Source organism: Phyllostomus hastatus, unplaced genomic scaffold (assembly GCF_019186645.2).
Source record: "Phyllostomus hastatus isolate PE091 unplaced genomic scaffold, TTU_PhHast_1.1 phas_scaffold_216, whole genome shotgun sequence".
NCBI lineage: Eukaryota > Metazoa > Chordata > Mammalia > Chiroptera > Phyllostomidae > Phyllostomus > Phyllostomus hastatus.
In genome coordinates this window covers 9,374,293-9,396,513 of record NW_025334018.1, presented here as the reverse complement: position 1 = coordinate 9,396,513, position 22,221 = coordinate 9,374,293, and the positions used below count along the sequence as shown (strand labels likewise).

The 22,221-nt window shown below is 43.5% G+C and overlaps 1 protein-coding gene across 2 annotated transcripts in view; it reads right to left on the bottom strand.

Annotated features, from left to right (window-relative positions):
- The window catches only part of WARS2 (tryptophanyl tRNA synthetase 2, mitochondrial), a 76,543-nt gene that overhangs the window by 5,938 nt on the left and 48,384 nt on the right, over positions 1–22,221 (bottom strand). For both annotated transcript variants that reach the window (XM_045816688.1, XM_045816689.1), the window contains exons 3-4: positions 15,126–15,206; positions 12,230–12,315 (exon numbers count right to left, since the gene is read on the bottom strand). In XM_045816688.1, coding sequence (XP_045672644.1) covers positions 12,230–12,315; positions 15,126–15,206 — 167 coding nt within the window. The remainder of the gene's footprint in view (positions 1–12,229; positions 12,316–15,125; positions 15,207–22,221) is intronic.

Sequence of the window (22,221 nt, the reverse complement as noted above, 5' to 3'; positions counted from 1 at the left end):
TCGTATAGTTCCTCATATACTCATGCAGATGCCGTGTGTGCATGTGTGTGTGCTCATGTGCATGCGTGCATGCACTCATGTGTGAGATGCATTAGAGCACTCACTCACGATAACAGGCTTTTGATCAGGCTTGCACCAAATCCTGACTCTGCCACTCTTGTCTCATGTAACTCTGAGTAAATCACAGGGTTTCTACATAGGCAATTTTTTACTGTGAATTGGGAGTAATAACATTTTCCCATACTACTGCTGTGGAGATTAAATGAGACAATGCATGTCAAGCGCTTAGCACAGCACCTGAAATTTGGCAAGCTTTCAAATAGTGGCAGCTATGCAGAGAACAGAATTCTAAAAAGGACTACATGCATTGCATTTCAGAAAGGGGCTCAAGACGCACTCCCTACGGAACTAGACATGAGGTCATTACCTGACTCTGACTCCAACTTCCCTCCATCGTGGTCAGAAATAGGGGCAGTTTGTGAGTGGGGGGAAAAGCTCAGGTCATTATGCATATTTAACAAAGTGGATAATCAAGACCTGATGGAATATTTATTTATATGTAAACTTCCACATTTCTTGATATTTCTAAAAACATAGTCTGGCCCTCCAGTTTTCTTCCATCATTGGAGAGCTTATCAATTTTCCAGTGAGGGTCCGCATGTCCCTTCTTTTCTGATTTCTAGGGCTTTGTCTCCAGCTCTGCCATCTCTCTGCAGGCTTAGGACTGCATCTCTGCCTTCCTACTAGACACTGGTGTTACATGGCCCACACTTACTCCCAAACTCAGCAATGATGAATCAACATTCCAGGTTTGAAATGATATCAGTGCTATCGTCCAAAATAATCTGTCTGAACTTTTTAACCTGGAATATCCATGAGGACAGAGGGAAGATAAACAAGTGAAAACTAGCATCAAGATTTAAAACTAAGCACAGAATTTGAGAAGACTTTTCATGAACAGTGAAGATCAATAAAACTGGACTAGACTGAGCAATTGTTTGAGCTTCTTGCAGCACATAGTCGGAGCAAATGCCCCCATTGCCAGAAACCTACCCCAGCTGGAGACGAGGGCAGACATCCCTCCACTGTAGCTAGATTGGTACTGACCCTTTTCTTGTCATCAGCCTGATTCTTTCTTTCTCTCTACAGTCATGAAAACAGCTTTCAGAAAGCAACTGCACAAGCAGTGGAGCCAGCAGGAATGGCTCACCGTGTATTGCATCCTTACAAGAATGAGGATGTAAGTTCTGTGACAGCAGGAACTTGCTTGTCTTACCCACCACTGCAGCCCAGGATACAGAGTGTTTTCTGGCCAGGCATGGGCAGCACTCAAGGAGCATTTGTTGAATGAAGGAAATAAAAAGTAAAGTGCTAAAGGCACGCAGTAGGAGAAAACTATCTCAGGCCACCAATGCTAACCTAGTGAAGGGATGCAAGCCACTGGATTGGCGGCAGAGCACCCCATTTTGCCCTCCGGAGAATTACGACAGAGAATCCTGAGAGCGTCCAAGCAGACAGAAGGTGGACACACGGGTCTGTAGTAGAGTCTGTCCACAGGCAGACACTATTTGAATATAGTTTCCTTGTTCCAGCATGGATTTAGCCAAACAAACTAGTATAGGCCCAATACGGGGCCTACGAAAAAAAAATGTGGAACAAGGGAAAGGCAACCTGAGACTCTGAGGAAGATCCGACATTTAAAAATGAACTTTTGGAAGAAACAGATAGTTTTGTTTTTTGAAAGAAAACTGCTTGGTAACCTCAGTAGGGTTTGAAAAGACATGGTTGCTTTAAGACAAAAGCAAGAAGTCACAAAAGGAGAAAAACATCGGTGGTGACGAAAAACAAAAACATGGAGAGAAAGTGAAATGACGAAATAAAGAAAAGCAAACACAGAAGGGAAGAGTCAGGAGCAGTAAGGAGCAGGATCCTAAGGACAGGTCACACCAGTGACCTGGGTGAGCAACTCAGAGCTCCTCCAGAACTCACAGCAAGAGGAAAAAGAGAAGCGTGACCAGCAGCTGGCAGGTTGGAGGACTGTCCTCTGACCTAACATGATGGTCCTCCAGAGGAAGAGACAAGGGCCATTGGGATAGACGCCACAACCTTACAATGAAAGGAAACTTGACTGGTTTGAAAACAAGTAAGCAGTCAAAGCTCAGTATGCACATTGACGGGTTCAGGGAAAAAACACTAGAGACTCACACTGAAACACAAGCCAGAGAGAAAATCTGAATTACGAAGTCAAAGAAAAAAATCCCACATGCCACAGCCAGAAAATAAAAACAAAAATAAGAAAAATCAGCTTAATAACACAACAATGGAACAATGTTTATACGGTTGAGAGTAAAAGGTATTAAAAACCCAGTCAAGCTGTGTTTTATTGTGAACCACAGTGATAATTATGATGATAATAATAAAGTAGCTGATAGCTATTGAATACCTCCTACATGCTGTATACTTTACTAAGCACTTTTAATGTATTATTATATGTTAAAGGTTTTATTTATTTATTTTTAGAGAGATGGGAAGGGAAGGAGAAAGAGAGGGAGAAAAACACTGACCAGTTGCCTCACACGCCCCCAAATAGGGGAACGGCTCACGACCCAGGCACGTGACCTCTCTGGGAACCGAACCAGTGACCTTTCGGTCTGCAGGCTGGCAGTCAGTTCATGGACCCACAGAAGCCAGGGCTTAATGTATTATTATTGTACTTAACCCCATTTTACAGATGTTGCAAGTTAAACAGAAAGGAATTCTCAGGCATGTAAAGGACTGGGAAAATACCTAAATGAAACCTAAAGATTTAAGAACTCAGAAGAGGGGATGCTGAGGTATAAAGACGGGCTATAAACATGAAAACATAAAGTCTAAATTTTGGTTACAATTTGCAGTAGGAAATGCAATCTAAAATCAATACATTTATAACAATTTTTGCTGAAAATCCCAGGTTAGCTAACAAAATTGAAAGGAAGTGAGTCTAGACTGAAGCTTTCAGTCTGATTAATAACCCACCTATCTGGTCACATGATCCCACTTTTTGCTTGGAACAGTTAAAGAAAAGACTCAAAGAGTAACTTCTGAAAAGAGAGAAACTAATATACAAGTGCACAACACCCAGATAATAAATAACAAAAAAACTATGACCCAAAACCTCTGGAGCGCCCAGACCAGGAAGCCAAATCACAGCCTCTGCAGCAACTGCCCCAGAGGGTCGAGGCTTCCTCAGTGACTGCTGGCATCCCCACTCTTTGTCCTCGCTTCGTCCCACTCAGGACCAGCCAGAGGAAGTCAAAGTGCTCCCCAAACAAACCGTGTAAGATGCCCCATTTCTACGTAGCCAGCCTCCAGCTTCGCTACGGCAACAACCTCAGAGTGGAAGGAATACCTGAAACCTTCCTTTCCCTGTAAAGATCTCCCGCTCCCCTGCTGCCTTTGAGCCTCTAAGAGACACGAGCGATGGTGGCTGCCCCTGTGGGTGCTCATGTTCAGTTCAAAGATGATCATCACTAGAATGGGAAACAGAACTACACCTTCCGAATCACCGGCATATTTGAAAGGTAAAGAAAACAGCCTACATAGCAAAATACAGAAAACAAGGAATCTCTGAAAAACAGGAAACACTTAAATGATGTGGGAAAATGTAAGACAAAAAAAAAAAAAGGATGCAAGTTGTTTTTGAAAATACATACGACACGAATTCACATAAAGGAGAAGCCACAGTGGCTGGAGTGGGGACAGGGGTCCGGCCATTCCGAGGCCAGATACCTGTTCTCCAGTTGGGCGTTCTCGGGAAGCTGATGTAACCTCCTGCAGCCTTTTCTTCATTCTTAAAACTGACTAATGATAGTTCCTACTCATGGGGTTCTTTCAGGGGAAAAATAACACATGCAAAGCGCAATCTAGTGTCCAGCATGTAGTTGGCACATGAGAAATGTTTGCTTAAGAAACTGGTTTGAAGGAAATGCACCAATATGTTGTAAATACAGAAATAGGAGCAGCGATTTTTAATTTTTCTTGTTTAATATGGAAAGAATGTTTTCCCAACACTAGAACATTGAAATGAACCTGTGAGAGACTGGACTCTCCCACTGCTAGACCCTAAAAAGACAGAAAGTGAAATCACGCATCCCAGATAGTTTATACTCCAATGCAGAGAGCAGGGAGCTGGATTTGTTGAACATGCTGCTCTTCTATCTGCGAGAATGTCCCTCCCTTAATGCCTTCAAGCCGGCTCCTCTATTTCAGGCCTAAGCTCCAGTAGCACCTACTCAGCGAAGCCTTCCCTCACTACACTCTGATCCAAAGTTGAGTTTCCTCTCTTAATGTTTTTCAAGCCATCCTACTTATTGTCTTTAAGTATTAATCCCAAACTAATTATTTTATTTCATGTGTTTGTTTCTTGAGTAGCATGCTGTTTTCTCTCTTGCTATAAAAGAAGCTCTCTGAGAGCTTGTCTGTCTTACTTTTCAATGTATTTCCAGCACCTACTAAAGCTGCCTGGTATGTAGGAGGAGCTTAATAAATACTCATCCAACAAAGGAATGATCTTAAGAGAAAGGCACGATCATCTACACGAAGTCACTTTAGTTTCATACCAGGATAACAATGATAATAAAACGAGCTTGTGATCAAGGGAGAGGCTGAAAGCACGGACTCAGAAGTCAGTCTTGCCGAATTTAAATCACAGCTCCACCAGCTCTGAGGCGAGTTATCACAGCCGGCTTTCTTACCTTCTCTGAATCTCCGTTTCTGCTGCAAAACAGAGACCATCACGGTGCCAACCTCATAGACTTGTTTCAAGGATTAAATGAGATGACCGAGCATGGTACTTGACAGTAAGAGCTCAATAAACACTAGTGAATGATATGACATATATTCATCCATATCTGACAGGATGAAGGATAAAATGGTAAGAGAAATTTTGATACTATTAGAGACCTTGGTGTGAGGCACGTTGTGACTTTTTTCAAGCCACGACCACTTTCCTTTTAATAGCCGACATACCACAGACCTAAATACCGACTCATAGCCCCAGAGACAGGCACAGACCTGGGCAGCCATCCTGATACGTGTGGGTGAGACACACATTTGAAACTGACAGCTCACATATCTGATTAGGTAATTTCGAAGTATAAATGGCATGCTACAGAAAGTGTGAGAATTCTCTTAATTGCCAGAAAACAGGGACAGAACAATGAATAGGAAAGGAAAATTCAGGGATGCTGACAATGCACCAGGAAGTAGTCTCTCTCCTTCTGAGGTCCACAAGTGAATTTAGGAAATTGTACAAAATGACGCGTAGGCCTTTGTCTGGCGCTCTCTTCCTCACAGCCTGGAGCACACAGTCCCTGGCCCGGTGAGTGCTAGAAACCACACTGCTCCTTTTTACGATTCCCTCGGCGCCCATAACCCTGCACATGCTGGTCTCTGAGGTGTACATGCACCCCCCTACACACCTTTTTATGTTTCTCTCCTTTCGCTGGACTCCCCTACTGCTGTCTTGAAATTACAGTGACGCTGACATGCAGGGGTCACCGTGACTCTCCCAAACCAAATTAGCCAACAGGGCAGGTTAAAAAGCAATTACGGTAGCCCATAGGAAATCACAATGGACTGCAACTAACACAGAAAAAACAATTACCATAATCAATACACTTTAAGCACATCAAAATGAATATTTCCACATGTCAAAATGGTTCCAGATTTACAAAGCAACCAAACTAAACAGAAAACACATTTAGTTTTCATAATGACCCTGCATGCGTCTTTGCCTTATGTCGGATCCTCGCCTCTTTTCTTACCATTCTGTGAAGTTTTGCTTTCTTTTAGAGGGAGAGATTTTAAAAATTTTAATTTTTTTCACCTGGTCCTATTGCTCTACTTGGCTTCTTCATCTGATTTCAGTTTGTTTGTTTCTAGTCTTTCCTCCCTCTGCTCCTGCTGCTCCTCTCACCTCCTGTAATTTATCTTGGCCCTCACTTCTCATCCATTGAGTTTACACTTTACATTAATGCAGCCTGTCTTTGATTCTGCTCACTTATGGGGCCTACACTCTTCACATTTGCAACTTCTCTCCTCGTAGTCTTCCTTTCACTTCAAATAATTTAGTGCTGCTCTTTTAAAATTTATACCCTCCATAACGATATCCATATTAATGTCTTCTCTTTTTCCCCATATTCTTTTTTTTTTTACTTACCCAGAGTGTGTGCTTTCTTAGACACAACATAAAACAAAAGTCTTTCATAATTTTGATTGTTATAGCTTCTGTCACGTAATAATGCGTCTGATCTTCTCTGGTGACTAAACCATTTTTCTTTTGCTGAGTTCCTCATTGCGTTTACGTTCACTTGGGATCCACCCCAGCCCTTTGGCAGAATTAGTGTCCAGATGAATAATCATTGCCTACATGTATCTGCTGGCAGAAATTTGTTCTCTTGTTTCCTCCCCCCCACGCCCCACTTCTTCGCTGTGAGCTTTCCGTGCTGTGGCCTTTACCCAGCCCGGCTGGGGCAGGAGTTTGGTGCCGTTTTTCCTCTCGTAAAGGATTAGTTCGCCATCACTGGTTGCTTGCCAAATATGCTGTGATGACTCCCGGCGTAGCAATTACTTACTGAAGACCTACCATGTGCAAAGCCTGGTGCCGGGAACTGGCAGGGACAGTCAGAAGGCGTATCCGTCGGGGGAGTTAAGGCTTCCAGGAGGAGGGAGGACACACAGTGAAGCCGCACACCCTTCTGGCCAGTCCCCTCGCGGTGTCCCTCCCTCAGCGAGCCGCAACGCCCTCGGTCCAGGAGTGGAGTCAGAAACTCGGGGTCATCCCGGATGCCTCTCCCCACACGCGTCCGCTCCGTTAGGAGGCCTCTGCACTTCACCTCCTACCATCTCCTCCGTTTGTCTACTCTCTTCATCTTTACTGTCACCCTCCAGGTCCAAACAGACTAGCAAAGAGCCTCTCTGCAGACCGCCCCAGCTGCTTTTGTCCCCCAGTTCAGTTTTCCCATTTTAATCAGTTCTCTTTTAAAAGTATGCATTGCATTAGTTCACTCTGTCCTTAAAATGCACATAGCTCTCCATTGCTTGTAGGAGGGTGTCCTGGGTGGTCTGTTGACATCTCGGGGCCCTTCTCTCCCTGAAAGCTATTCCTCGGAGTGCCTTCCAGGAGGTTCCGGCTCTGTGTTGGTGCCTGCCTGAGAGCTGGAAAGCGAGACGGAGAAGAGACCATTGCTTTGGCAGTGGCGGGGGAGCCTGAGGACGTCAGGAGACAGACGGCTGAAAGGAGGTCTGGCTGGCAGCTCCCAGGATCTCATGAAGATCTGAGGCAGACTGGCCTCACAGACAAAGGATATCATTCAGGACCTGGAAGTCAGTCTCCAAAGCAGCTCGAGGAATGGATTATCTCACTTGTCCTCGATGGCAGCGTCTGATCCTCAGACCTTCTACTGACTCAGCCCTTCTGTGGAATCACAGCGCACGAAGGACGTCTCCAGCCAACCTTCTCACTCGCTCTGCTCTGCTTTTGTCGGCCTCTCGCTCTGCACACTCACCGTTCCTTGAGGCCTCTTTCCTCGTTTTCCTTTGTCACCTCCGCTTTCGCTTTCACTATCTTCTCATCCTCTTCCCACGCTTCCCTGTTCAAATTCTTGAGAAAGAAAGGGAGCCACCAGGCAATCACCCCCATCTCCGTCTGAGTGGGTTAGCAGCACCTCTCTTTCCCTTCCTAATCTGCAACGCAGGAAAGCACCGCTGAGCTGTGTGGCAGAGCCTCGGCGGTGAGAGTCTGCAGAGGTGACGTGTGTGCAGCAGCCAGCATGGCCGGGCCGGCAGCGTGCACCACATGCTGGCTCCTTCCTCTCCTTTCCTCTCCCTCAAGGCCGTGCCCCCGGCCTGTTCCCGGATGAGTGGCATTGCAGGTGCGAAACAAGTACCGCTGTATGTTAATAAGAACAGTGTGTGTGTGTGTGGAGAGAGAGAAAGTGAAATATTTACTGAGTATATAGCCAGCTGTTTGACATTAGATACTCAAAACAAACAAACAAACAAACAAACACGTAGAGGCAAAATAAAAATTATGAACCCTTGCTATTTTTGAGCATTCTGCCTATCTTCAAATATCTGCTGTTTTGTTTATCATACTCTCAAACTTAAGATGGCCTCAGCCGTACGCTTCTGGATTCCTCACCCAGCACGGTTACACAGTTCTGTCACACACTCGCCTGAACGGCTCCCATTCCCTTCCCAGGCCACGCACCACTCACGCTCATGCTGGTTTTGACAAAAGCAAACACTAAATATACTTGCCGTGCATGAACATTTTATGAAGAGGCCACACATATAGATTTGTTGGTGAGAGAAAATGCAAATATCCTTCCTTCCTTCCTTTGTGTTTTGTATCTATCTAAATTTATAATGTAAATATTCACAGACATTCTGGCTAAAAATCCAGCAATATCTGAACCAAAACTAAACAAAAACACCCCAAGTGCTTAAGCTCTGTTACACAGAAAACAATGGTACAGGCTAAAAGTCAGACCTAGGTTTGAGTCCTGCCTCTGCTACTTATTATCAAGCAATTAGGAATTTCTAAACTTGGGAGGAAGCATAATGAAACAGATGAGAAATGAATGCTAGCAGGATAAATGCTGTAGCAAACCAGACCTGACTTTATAGTACTTGTCTGCACGCTTTGTAGTGGTCCAAACAGCACACATGCCCAGGAAGTGTGGGATTTGTGTAGGGTGGCAACAGCTCCCCTGGGAACGGTCTGACGGAAGATGGCCAGAAAAAAGAGAGCCCGAAGGCACAGGCTATGAGCTGAGCATGTGCAGCTGGCAGCAGCAGGTCCGGCCTGAGGCCAGGCAGGAGGGAAATGTGGGGATGTTGTTTCTCTTAAGGAAAGGCGCATGCAGATGTCTGTTCCACGTGTATGATCCAATTATAGCATTACAGGTAGGTAGGTCTCTGGGCTATGGTGTAGACAGTCATCTTGAATACAGATACTTAGCTTTATAGAAAAATATTTTTAAAGAGTTTATTTATTTATTTTTGGAAAGAGAAGAAAGGTGGGAGAAAGAGAGGGAGAGGAACATCAATGTGTGGTTGCCTCGTATATGCCCCCTACTGGGGACCTGGTCTGCAACCCAGGCATGTGCTCTGACTGGGAATTGAACTAGCGACCTTTTGGTTAGCAGGTTAGTGCTCAATCCACTGAGCCACACCAGCCAGGGTGATAGAAAGATACTTTTATCTATTCATTTTAACAAATTGGGTGTAAAACATCAGAGTCCTGACGGAAGTAAATAAGGATCTGCCACCATAATCCCCCTTTCAGAAAACAGGAGAAAGGCATCTTATATCATTCTAAGTGCATGTTCTAACCAGCGAATTGATCAGTAAGAGCTCAAGAAGGAGTATTTACAGCATGAAAACACTTTTGCTACTGGGAGTGGGCTGGGGATAACGGAGGTTGGAAAAGAATACTTCTCCTTGGAAGCATGCTGACCAATGGTGTGAGGACCTGCTGGCACCAGGCGTTGTGAGAAGGACAGGACGCTGTCAGAAAGCTTAGCGGTCACCTGCCACATCTGAAACAGTTACTGTTTCGTGTAAGGAAAGAGGACACTCACAACCTGAGCCATGGCTCCAAAAGGGCCGAGCACAAGAAATATAGAGGGTCCAGCAGCAGGAAGGCCTGCGTGAGTGTGGTTGGTAGGGTAATAATATGGATGCAACAATGTATAGTTTTAACTTGAACATTCCACCTAAAATGCCATATGGTGTGCTTGAGTGTGATATTGCTATGTCACAGAATTACATGCTTATGATTTTTAATAAAAGACTTATTAAAAAGGGGTGCTATCTGTGCCAGACATTGTATTTACACATTTAGAATACATAAAAATTTCTGTATTTAGCCCTGGCTGGTGTGGCTCAGTGGACTAAGCACCAGCCTGTGAACCAAGGGGTCACTGGTGTGATTCCTGGTTGGGGCACATGCCTGGGTTGTGGGCCAGGCGCCGCCCCCCCCAGTAGGGGGCAGGAGGTAGTCACATATTGATGTTTCTCTCCCTCTCGCCTTCCTTTTCCCTCTCTCTGGAAATAAATAAAATCTTTAAAAAATTTTTGTGTATTTATATATAATATATTTAGCCCTGGCTGCGGTGGCTCAGTGGACTGAACACCAGCCTGTGAACCAAAAGGTCGCCAGTTTGATTCCCAGTCAGGACACATGCCTGGGTTGCGGGCCAGGGCCCCAGTTGCAGGTGTGTGAGAGGCAACTGATCAGGTTTCTCTCCCTCCCTTCCCCTCTGTCTAAAAAAGTAAATAAATGAAATCTTTAAAAATAATATATTTATCAGTATATAAATATAATGTATAACATAATATATAATATAGAAATCTATAATATATGACATATATATTTAATATATATAGATTTAGGGATCTTAAGGAACTACTTTTGCCAGTTTCAGCCTTTTCAAATGTTGCTCTTACACTCTTAAAATTTTGCATTGATAATATGCGAGGTGATTTCAATTAATATAAAATCTGCATTAACCCACTTTGTAGATGAGGGAAAGTGCAGTATTTTATCATTCCTCCAATTGTATTTTGGGCAACTGATGAAGGTAAATTCATCGTCACTTTAGCGTGTATGACCTTGGGTGGCCCTGGCTGTTCACGTGATCTTGTCTCCTGACAAAATTACTGGCCCCGTCAGGAGGGTCGGCACGGGCCTCCGGAGACCAGAACCGGGCTCCAGGCTCCAGCATTCCAGGACTGACCCCACCGCTTTGGGAAAACTGTTTAACCCCATCCGCTGGCATTTGTGAAGCCAGGGATTAAGGAAGAGGCCCGTTCAAGTCCTTTCCCACTCCGAGCACCTGTTCTCACAGAGGGCACTCCTTCCTGGTAAACTCCGCTCTCTCCCAGCCCTGAGCTCAGAGGACTTGCCCGTTACAGCTCCTGAACTGGCAAGGAAATGTGACATGCTCCTGCGCTTCCACATCCTGGTGCTAAAAAAATCTCAGCCTGTGGCTCTAGAAACAAGTAGCCCTTGGAAATGAAAGTAGATACAAGATTGTCACTGTCAAAAACATAATCATCATCAGTCATGACCAAGTGGCAGCTCTCAGTCACAGCACCTCCTGGCCCATATTTCATTTTAATCCTTTAGTCATCCTGTGTGGGATAAGCATTATTCCTATTTTACCGATTAAAAATCAAGGCTCTTTATAGAACCTTTCTAAGTAAATGTGTTACTTCGCTAGGAAATATGTGATCAGATCTTCCTTAGACTTTCACTTACTATTCTTGGGAGAATGTATTATAGACTTCCCAGGATAAATCAAAAGTCACTTATAATAAATATTAAATGCTACCAGGAGCCCAGCATTCAAGTTAATGCAAGGAACAGACATGTGACCCATATATATACGTTTTAATCAGAATTAAAGATAGCCTGCATGTAATGTTCGACATTCCTTATCTGAAAGCTGAGCAGCTACTCTTCTGGCTGTTTCTGTGGGAACTGCACCACGGCCCTGGGGTCATGCCACAAAGCACACAGACTGTCATCTCCACGCCACCATCACACTTACACGCAGATTTAAAATTTGGCTCCTCTGTCAAGATTTCTAGTGCCCAACTGCTATACACAGGTATGGCTACGGTCTCGGGAAGCACAGATACAACTCATAATTGCAGGCAAGTTCTGTTGATGAGCACTGGTCTAGAATCTGGAGTACCTGAGAAATCAACCCTTGAAACTCTGGAAGTTTAATGATTACTGGGGAAGTTCATGCTGCAGAGTGGTTAAGAGCACAAATTCTATACCCAAACTTTCTAGCCTCAAATACTGGGTCCAAGCTCCATGACTCTGAGCAAATTACTAAGTACTCTGTGCCTTAGCTCCCTCATCTGTAAAATGGGCATGATGACAGTGCAACTTTTCAAAGGAGCTGTAAGCACTAAATGGGTTAATGTATGGAAAGCACTTATAACAGTCTTCAGCACGTGTGTGCTATTTAAGTGTTAGACCCTAATACTATTAGTTTCGCACTGGAACGTACGTCCGGAATTTAGTATCTGTTACTGCAGAACAGATGCAAACCAATTTTTGTGATCTTGTCTGCGTCCACCTTCCCCGTGAGCCCACTGCACTGGAATAGGTTGAAACGCCCTCTTGTCAGCAGGAGGTGCGTGAGACCGGGCCCACTCGGCTCCTTACTTGTACAGCAGGATGTCGGCTGCCTGCAGCACCGGGTAGGTGAGCAGGCCCACGGTGCCATCGTGCTTCTGCCCGGCAGTCTTCGCCTGTGGGGTGAAAAAGAGGAGGGGAAGACATCGACATGAACCTAGTTATACTAAGGTAAGAAATCTTTACACCAGGTAAACAGTAATCTGATGCCACCTGTAAAAACACTGCATCTCCACCCCTTTTAGCAGCTCGAGCCATCTTCCTGCCGGCTCGTCTTCACGCTCCAGGCCTAGGCAGGAATGAGGGGAGTCCACTCCACCACTGCCACTGTCTCTCATTCATTTTATTAAGCTAAGGGCATGAGTGTTTTCAAGATTCTGAATGGGATACGTTCCCGATTTCACAGGGAAGGCCAGGAAATGTCATGAAATGAATCGTCTATAAATTAACATAACATCAAATGCCTGTTGTGTGTCTGGGGGAACATCCCAGCAAGTCTCACACTGTGCTGCTGACAAAACTGGGGTGTTCCCTTAAAATCACATTTAAGAAAACAACAACCCACCCCCCAATCATGGCACTGAAAAAATAAAAAGAAGAGAAATTTTAATCTACCAATCCTAATTATCTGCATTGGTCTTTAGGTGCTAAAGTAAAGTGATTCCAATGAACAGGAAAGGTTGTAGAGAACAGGATATTTCCTTAACCGGGAAGCACCAGAGGTGACATTAGAAACAGTTAATGCCTGGTGAGCAATGGCTGCCAGCTGTAAACTACTAGTATGTTCCGCTGAATGTGAGCCTTGGGGATGCCAGCTCCCTGCTGCAGTTAAACAGGTGACAGGTTAACTTGGTTCTCTGAGTAGGGCTACTTATTAGCAAGGGATATTATGTGCAGCTCACTGGTAACTGCTTCCAAGGCCCAGGTATCTCGCTGCATGTACAATGTCAAATAGATATCTTGCTGTGTAGATAAACCTCATTTGTTTCACTAACACGAATCTCTTCTCAGGGGTCCTTTTATGACCGAATGAATCGAACGACTGAGTTTATGGACTTGGATGACCCCCAGCGCCAGGCTCAAGGACACTCCCGACTCGGGCTGCCCGGCAGCACGCAGAGACACACCCCTGGAGTCCCACGGGGTCTGAAAGGCAAGAGCTTCGCGCTCCAACCACCTCAACGTCAGTGTTCCATAATTCACTTCCAAACTTAAATTTCCTGGTTACCACTTCAAGGGGTTTCTGGCTTACAGCAACTATGCTGCAGGCCAGTCAAAGGCAATGTGAAAGTTCAAACCCAGCTCCCCCCGTTCACCTCCTTCCAATGTCCCTGATAGAGGCCGGTCCCCAGCGGTCTCTGGGTAGAGATAATGAAAGTTTGATTTGGAAATGAGCGAATGGGAAAAGAACTCAATTTTTAAAAATTGCCACTGCATTAGATTTATAGCTTTTTTATATTAGAAGACTGGATCTTGAAATTACAAAGAGAAGGGAAAGACGTGGAGAGCACTAATATTTATCGAGTGCTTATTATCAACCCCAGATGGCGTATATCTGTTATCTCATTAATCCTCCCAATAGCTCTGACCTTGGCAGCCCTGCCTCCACCTTCCTACCACACTATCCCGCCCCTCACTGCCCCATCAAAACCGAGCTGGTGCTCTTAGATCTGGAACCTTCCCTTTTTCTCTTTCATACTTTCTGATCACTTGTTTCACTGCCTTTTCTCCAACAGATGAGAAGCCTCATGAAAGGGGCCACATCCATCTGTCCTGGTGACTGCTGAACCTCTAGCACCTAGTGTGACGGGAGACTTGGAGAAGCATCGCAAGTATTTGTCAATGAAGAGATGACCACAGAAGGCAGTAATGTGCTCCAGGTTAAGGCTGGCATTGGGAGTCCATGTTTTCCCCACAAATATGAAATTACGGGCTCAGGGGAAGGCTTCCCCAGAGTATCATCACAGCATCCATAGTTAGCGGTACCAGGAGGTCCTCAGACACTGTTTTCAAGGAGGAACATTTCCCATTAAATTAGTATTGAGCTCTTATAAAAAAGGATTTCGGTGTTCAATTGAGTGTTAGAGCACTAGGATAAACCGGGAAAGTCTTGCCTAAAGCTAAAATGTGGCAGAGAACATCACAGAATTCTGTTCTGAATTCTTGTCAGGTAACGATTCTGCAGCATCGTCAAAGCCTCTTTTCCAAGCACTGTTTTTTCAAGCTCTGTCCACAGCCCTCTGCAGCATCTGCAAAGCTGCTGAGCCAGCTTGCTGGAAAGAAGCATGGAACTGAAATTAGCACTGACATAGTCAGGGCCTACCTACCCCTGGGTTATCCAGTTGCAAAAATAAATGGAAGTAAAGTACTGTGAATTACCAGTTTATCTTTCTTACTTGAACTTCTAAGAAAAAAGTCTAGCCTTAATTTTTCTGTGGGTTTGAACTGTTGCCTGGACTCAACTTGTTTAAATGTTGAATAAAATATGTTGTCTCTTCAGCCCACAGTGAAAATATTCTTAGGCCTCACTGCCAGTTAATCCCAGTGCCAACAGGACAACTTCGGAGTCCAGCAACCCAGATACAGCGATTGTTTGTTAATTACAATGTGGCAGCTTCAAAGCCATGACCAAGCCCATCCAAAGGTTACTCTGATTCAACCATACACAGATAAAATCAAGTAATAAGTTGTATATTTTTACCCAGTTTTTCAGTTGGAAAGAATCTTAGGGAACTCTTTTAATTTCCATGTAATACAGCGAGGCACAGAGTTTAAAGACAGCTCTTCTAGTTACTAGTGGGTGGCAGACCAGGAGAGTCAGGAACACAAGATTCCCAGAGCCTACCACAAAAATAAACAGAAACGGGAAAAACAGCTGTAATGCAGACTTTGAACTTCTGCTTGTTAATTAGGTGACAGCATTTACCTTCCACTGGTGTAAATGCTGTAATCGGGGTAGTCTGACCATGCAGGTGAGGATCCAACTTAATTGTGTGTGTTCAGCCACCTAAAGAAATAAGGCAGAACGTTAACAAGGGTGGTCAATGTTTTCTTACATACGCAACAAAACTAAACAGACAGGTGTTACCCCAAATCAAGGTAATTTTAAAAGGGACAGGTGACAGGGATGGATTCATAATGCACAGGATTTTAGGTGAAGAAGAAATCTTCAAAACTAACCAATGCCATTGCTAAGCTAGTGTTTAAATCCTCTTTACAACATCCTTTTCAAGAGGCTGACCACGCTGTTTCAAAATCTTCAGTGAGAGGATTTCACTAAATCCTATTCCCTCTTTAGAAAGCCAAGGTTATTAAGAAACACACACATATACACAGGTTCAAATCCAGTTTAAATGACTCCTAACTATAGGAAAATAGCTATAATACCTTACATGTAAATGGAAGAGAAAGGTATTGGAGTTAAAGATTGATCCTTTAGACCTAGAATAAAGAGAAATTTAGGAATCGCTTAGTCATCTCAAAGGGTGTTTTTATAATTTCTAGTTGTTCCTCCTCTTCTTCCTCTTTTTTCCTCTTCCGTCTTCCTCCCCCTCCCTTTTTTTTAAAAAAAGAAGTCTAGTCAACAACAACAAAAAATATAGCTTTTTCCCAGTTTGCTTTTGTTTTAACCAGCCTTAATCCAGTCACCGAACCTGGTTACAATGGGGCGGTTCCTGGGCCCAGGCCAGGGTCTCGGCGATGACCTGGAATCTGAGGCCTGTGGGTCTTGTTTCTGGGCCCTGGAGACTTCCAGGCTTCACCCACTGTGGCTCTACTCGTGTCCATATGATTTCCTTCAAAAGCAGAGACTGTTGGCAACTCTGAAAAGTGGCCCCAAATGTGCTCTTTGTGGGTTTTGCAAAGGGAGCGTAAAGGGATGGGGCTGAGTCAGCCCAGGCCTATTTCACTGGCGAGGAATCGCCATCTGGCTTAAGCTAGCTTCTCATTTTTTCCCTCAAGTCATGGAGAAGGAAGAGTTGTTTTTCACATGTTTGACAAGGAATCGCTTTTCAAGTTTTGCAAGCTGCTGGGCTGAATCTGTCATCTTTCTTCCAAGGACCATTTGGGCCTCGCTGAGGGCAGCGACTCGGACCGCACTGTCCATGCAAATTGCTAACTGCTGCCGCCATAAACAAACGGCCACCAGACAAGCACAGGGACGCTGGCTGGAGGCAGGAGGACTCCAGTGGCTTCTGATCATCAGGCAGAACACACACCTATTAGAATTAATCACACAAGAGCTGGCTTTTGGCATGAAGAAGTCAGAGGGAATATTTTGTTTCTTCTTTACTGAACCGGGCAGAGGAGTAACACGGAAAATAATCGTGGACGTGCAGAAAGAGACGAGATGATTCCCTTCCTTCAGCACAGGCTCTCGCGCGTGGCCTTGGTGATACGCAAGCAGCTAGTATTGGGTCTCCATGAGGTCAGGTATTTTCCTTGGAGTAGCAGTTTATATTTTATTTTGATAAATGGAATGAGACTTTAATCTAACCTCCAGAGATCTTCCTGGTGTTTCCAAATAAGGGGGCATAAAATTAAGCTAAATTATTCTTAAGACAGAGAACAAAGTAGGTAAAAGGTCAAAGGCAATTTTCACAATTTGTTATTACTAATTATATAAGAAGAGTAGAACGCTTCAGGCTTTGTTGTTTTTTTTTTATATATAATTTACTCATATTTCCAAGACAACTGCGTGGAAAGGCTCAGATGTGTATCCGGAGAAAAGTAGAAATGGCATTTCAATGTAGTATGTTTTGAGCTATGCTGTGAAACCACACACAGAATGATAACATGGCCTGTTTGAGCCACAGACAAACAAAATCATGACACGACATGATGGCCATCTGCAGACAAGTCAGTAGTGACCAAAGACTTCGGACCCCCGACGGTCACAGTGAGGACACGTGTGTTCGTCAGTGACGGTAGTTCTGCCTCCTGTTCGTTGCTGTAAATCAAGAGTCTGACACATGGTAGCTGCTCAATAAATACTTTTCGAGTGTATGATCAACATCAAAGGCTGCAGAAAGAATGGTTAGGACCAAAAAGAATCTATTAGATTTAGTGACAGGCTTGCTGGTCATCCAGGCACACACGGTCTCCGGGCAGTGACTGGAAGAACGCTAAAGTACAGGGGGGTGGGCTGGGCTGTGCATAGGAAGCAGGAGATGAAGACAGATGTACAAGAAGTAAGGCTAAGGGCTCTTCAGCCCTCCTCAAAGAAGTGGTTAAGAGCTCTCTCTTTGGAGTGAGGCTGCCTGCATTCTAATGCGAGTTCTGCCACTATTAGCTGGGTGACCCTGCACAAGTGACTTAACCTCTCTGTGCCTCACTTTCATCATTTATAAAACGAAGTTAACAACAGTATCCACCTGACCAGTGCTTAGAACAGTATCTAGCACACAGTAAGCACTCAGTAAGTGGTAGTTATTATTATGGGTAATTTTCAGGATGACTTGTAATTTTTAATTTTGAGATGATTCATGTATAGTTGTAAGAAATAATATAGAGAGACCCAGTATACCCTTTGCCCAGTTTTCCCAATGGCAACATCTTGCATAAGTGTAATACAATAGCACAACCAGGAAACTGAATCTGGTATGGTCCATCCACCCTATTTAGATTTCATCAGTTTTCCAAGCACTCATTGCGTGAGTATATTTAGTCCTATGCAATTTTATCACATATAAGACATTTCTTTTTAAAGAAAGGGTAGAGATGGCAGTAGCTAGTAGGAGGGGATAGGCCTACTTTACAAAACATCTTCCACTGAAACAGGAGGAGGGGAGATAAATATAGATGAGGTTCTATCTTGTGGGAGAGAAGCAGAGAGCAGAAAGTTAGAGGACTTCACATGTAAGGGCTCTATTGTCTCTGCACATAGAAGACGAGCGATTAGAAATAAATGGGGTAAGAAATCTACTCAGCAGAATTGCTGGGTTTGATGGGGAAGAACAAAAGATCTTCTGGAACAGAGTTCTATGAGGCATGATGTTCTGTGGATGTTTTTGTGAATTAAAGAGGGCAGTCATCTGTAACATATACTCTCAGGGAAGCACTGGTATTCCTGAAGACAGACTAGTGTTCTGTCTAAATAATAAGTCTTTAAAAGTTTTGCAGAGAAAATTCAATCAGTTGGTCGCATCTTTCATTTTCTTTGGCCAGCAAGGATTTTTAATGGAATCCAAGAAGTACTAAACACAAAGCAGAATATCTAGATAAATTAAACTCCATTAAAATGGACAACTCTTTATCTGACACCATCATTTAAAGCAGGAGTGTCAAACTCATTTTCACTGGGGGCCACATCAGACTTGCGGTTGCCTTCAAAGGGCTGAATGTAATTTTAGGACTTTATAAATGTAACTACTCCCTAACTAGGGGCAAGGGGCTTGGCACTGCCACCGGGTAGAAACAAGGTGCCTGGCTGGAAAAAAACAAGGTGGAGGGCAGGATCAGGCCTGGGGGACTTATGTTTGCTACCTGTGATTTAAAAGAGAAAAGAAAAGTTACAGAGCAGGAGAAGATATTTGTAAACCTATATAGAATATATTGGTATACAGGAAATGTGCAAACTCCTATAAATTCATAAGAAAATAGCAGACAAACCTATGAAATTGGCCAAATGCATTAAATGCAAATTAAAATGGTATCACTGTGATACCGGTACACACGCATCGGGATGATTAAGTGAAAAAGCTGAATCATACCAACTATGGCGAGGATATTCAGTAAACAGAACTTTTATACATTGCTGTGGGACATAAACTGGTCATATATCAACTTTAAAAATTATGTCCACTAACGCTCAACATTCATATAACATAGGACCAAGGTAGTCCATTTCTAGGAATATATCTAACAGGGATGATCTCAAAAATATGTGTGCAAGAATATAATGTGACAGCCCCAAACTGTTAGCAATCCAACTGCCCACTTGTGTAGAATGGATGAATAGTGGCATGGCCACACAATGGAACACTACAGCAATGAGGGTGGATGAACAATTGCATTCAATGATACAGGCCAATCTCATAAAGGCAAGGATGAATGAAAACAAAAGGGTATGCATGAAATAATTCAAATGATATCACATTCAGAAACATGTTACCGTAGCAGAGGGATAATTGGAGGCTGCAAAGGGGCCTGAAGAGCCCTCTGGGCATGAGCTACACAGGCCTGTTCAGTGTGTGAACACAGGTGAGAGGAGGTAAATCCAGCTACACTGGGCCTTCAATAAAATAAAGTTAAAACCTTTTTGGTGTTTAAAGCCAGGTGATGGGCATTCTGGAATAGATGGGTAGCCCCTGAGAATCTGCTCCTTCACAAAATCAAGAGCACCCTAGCAAACACTGTCCAAGTTGACTTTTTCCAAACTGTGGAAATTAATCCAAGGTGGCAATAACCTGAAGAGTATTTATTTAAGAAAAACATCCAAATCTCAGTAAAAACGGAGAGCTCTGTGGCATTTTTAATGCATCCTATTCCCATCAGCCTCCCCCCAGGCCTGTGGTAGCCATGGAAACCAGCAGCTTAGTTGTCACGGGATGGGGAAAATTGGGGTTGGAGTGCCTCAGAGAGGCCCATCTCCAGAGAACTGTCACTGCTGAGCCTGTCTGACAGCCCCCTGGAAAAGCCCCATGTGCAGGGCTGCTGTCATTTGACCTGTCTTAGAGCTCATGCAGTTGGGAAAGTCTTGGACATTTTTCAGAAATACTCAGCAGCAAAGACTTAATACTGCAGCTGCCTGAGGTGCTGACACCAGCAGGGGAAAACACGAGGCTGGTCAAAAGGCTTAAAGGGAAAGAAAAGCTGCAAAACGATACGCCTGCTGGGTGCTCGGACAAGACCTGCCATACTCCCGGGCATCCGGATGGCCGCATGCATGTGCTGGGCTGTGCACAGCACCCGGAAAGGCCTGAGCAGACCCCCATCTCTCACCTCAGGCTCACCTCCAGGCCCTGTGAAGGCTCCTTGGCCAAGGGTCAAAAGTATAGAATGGAGGCATTTGGAAATTCCTGTTCAGTAAGGACCTGGGCTCAAGCTAACCCAGCAGAGACGGTGGTGGCCAGGCATAGCATTGAAGACAGACACTACAGAACTGCTGCAGAAAAGCACCAAACAAACAGTAACTACAAAAATGAACCACAGGTGTGAGGGATTTCACCAGTGAATTCTAACGAACATTTAAAAAATGAATACCAATTATTCACAATCTCTTCCAGAGACTGAAAGAACAGGGCACTCTTCCCTGCTCACTCTAAGAGGCCAGGATTGCCTTGATACTAAAACAGGCGAGGGCATCACAGCAATAGAAAACTACAGGCCAATGGCCCCCTGTGAATACAGATGCAAAAATCCTCACCAAAATACTAGCAAGTGAATCCAGCAACATACATAAAAATTACACAACATCAGCAAGTAGGATTTATCCTGGAAACACATGCTTGGTTTAATATCCAAAAATAAATCAGTGTAATATTACAGTAATCTAGAAAATGTAGTACTGGTATAAGGATAGCATATATGAATATATGTATAGATCAATGGAATAGAATTTAAAGTCCAGAAATAAATCTATATATCTATGGTCAATTGATTTTCAACAAGGGTGCTGGGCCAACTCCAATGGGGGAAAGAATAGTCTTTTCCACAAATAAGCTGGAATAACTAAATACCTACATGCAAAAGAGTGATGTTGAACCCCTACCTCACACCATACATAAAGATTAAGTTAAAATGGATCACAGACCTAAATGTAACAGCCAAAACTATAAAATGTTTAGAAAAATCATATCAGCAAATTTCTAGGTCCTTGGCTTAAGCAATGGTGTGTTAAATATGACACCATTGTGTGTTAAATAAAGAGCACAAGCAACAAAAGAAAAAAATAGATAAACTGATCTTCATCAAACTTTAAAAAGTTTGTGCTTCAAAAAACATTGTCAAGAATGTGAAAGACAATTCATGAAATAGAAGAATATATTTGCAAATCACATATCTCATAAGGGGCTTGTATTCAGAATATATAAAGAACTCTAGTAACTCAATCATAAAGAAACACATAATCTAGTTTAAAAAATGGGCAAAGGATTTGAAAAAACATTTCTCCAGAGATATACAAATGGCCAATGGGCCCATGAAAAGATGCTCAACATCATTAGTCATTAGAAAAATGCAAGTCAAAACCACATGGAGATACTACTTCATACTCATTAGGACAGGTAAATAGTTTTTTTTTTTACAAGACAAAGAATAACAAGTTTGGAGAAGGAAACAGAATTTGGAATGCTTACACGTTGTAGGTGGAACCCTCATACAAAGTGGAATAGCCACTTTAAAAACAGTTTAACATTTCCTCAGAATGTTACATATAGAGTTACCACACGACCCAGCAGTTCCACTCCAGGTATGTACCAAGATAACTGAAAATATATGTCCATACAAAAACTTAACACGAATACTCATAGAAGCATTTTTCATAATAGTTTCATAGTAGTGCAGATAACCCCAATGTCCACTGCCTGAGAGTAAGCTGTGGTATATCCATACAAGGCGACGACGTTATTCAAAACTAAAAACAACTAGAGCGCCGATAGATACTACAACATGGATAAACTTTGAAGACATTGTGCTAACTGAAAGAAGCCAACCGTAGAAGAATGTACTATGTGATTCCATTTGTATGAAACGTTCAGAAAGGGCAAACCAAAACAGGGCAGAGCAGGTCAGAGGCCGCCAGGGAGAAGGCAGGAGGCCGACGGGAGTGAATGCCAGTGGGCACAGGGTTTCCTTCTGGGATGATGGAAATGTTCTAAAATGGATTGTGGTGGTGGATACACAACTCTGAATATGCTAAATGTCATTAAATGCACGCTTTAAGTGACTGAATTGTATGACGTGTGAATTATACCTCAATAAAACTGTTAAAAAAAGCTGTGCAGATGGAGTTCAGCACAACCATTCTTTGAGGCATCACCCACAAATTATTCTGCGGCAGTAACAGCCAACATAGTTTGAGT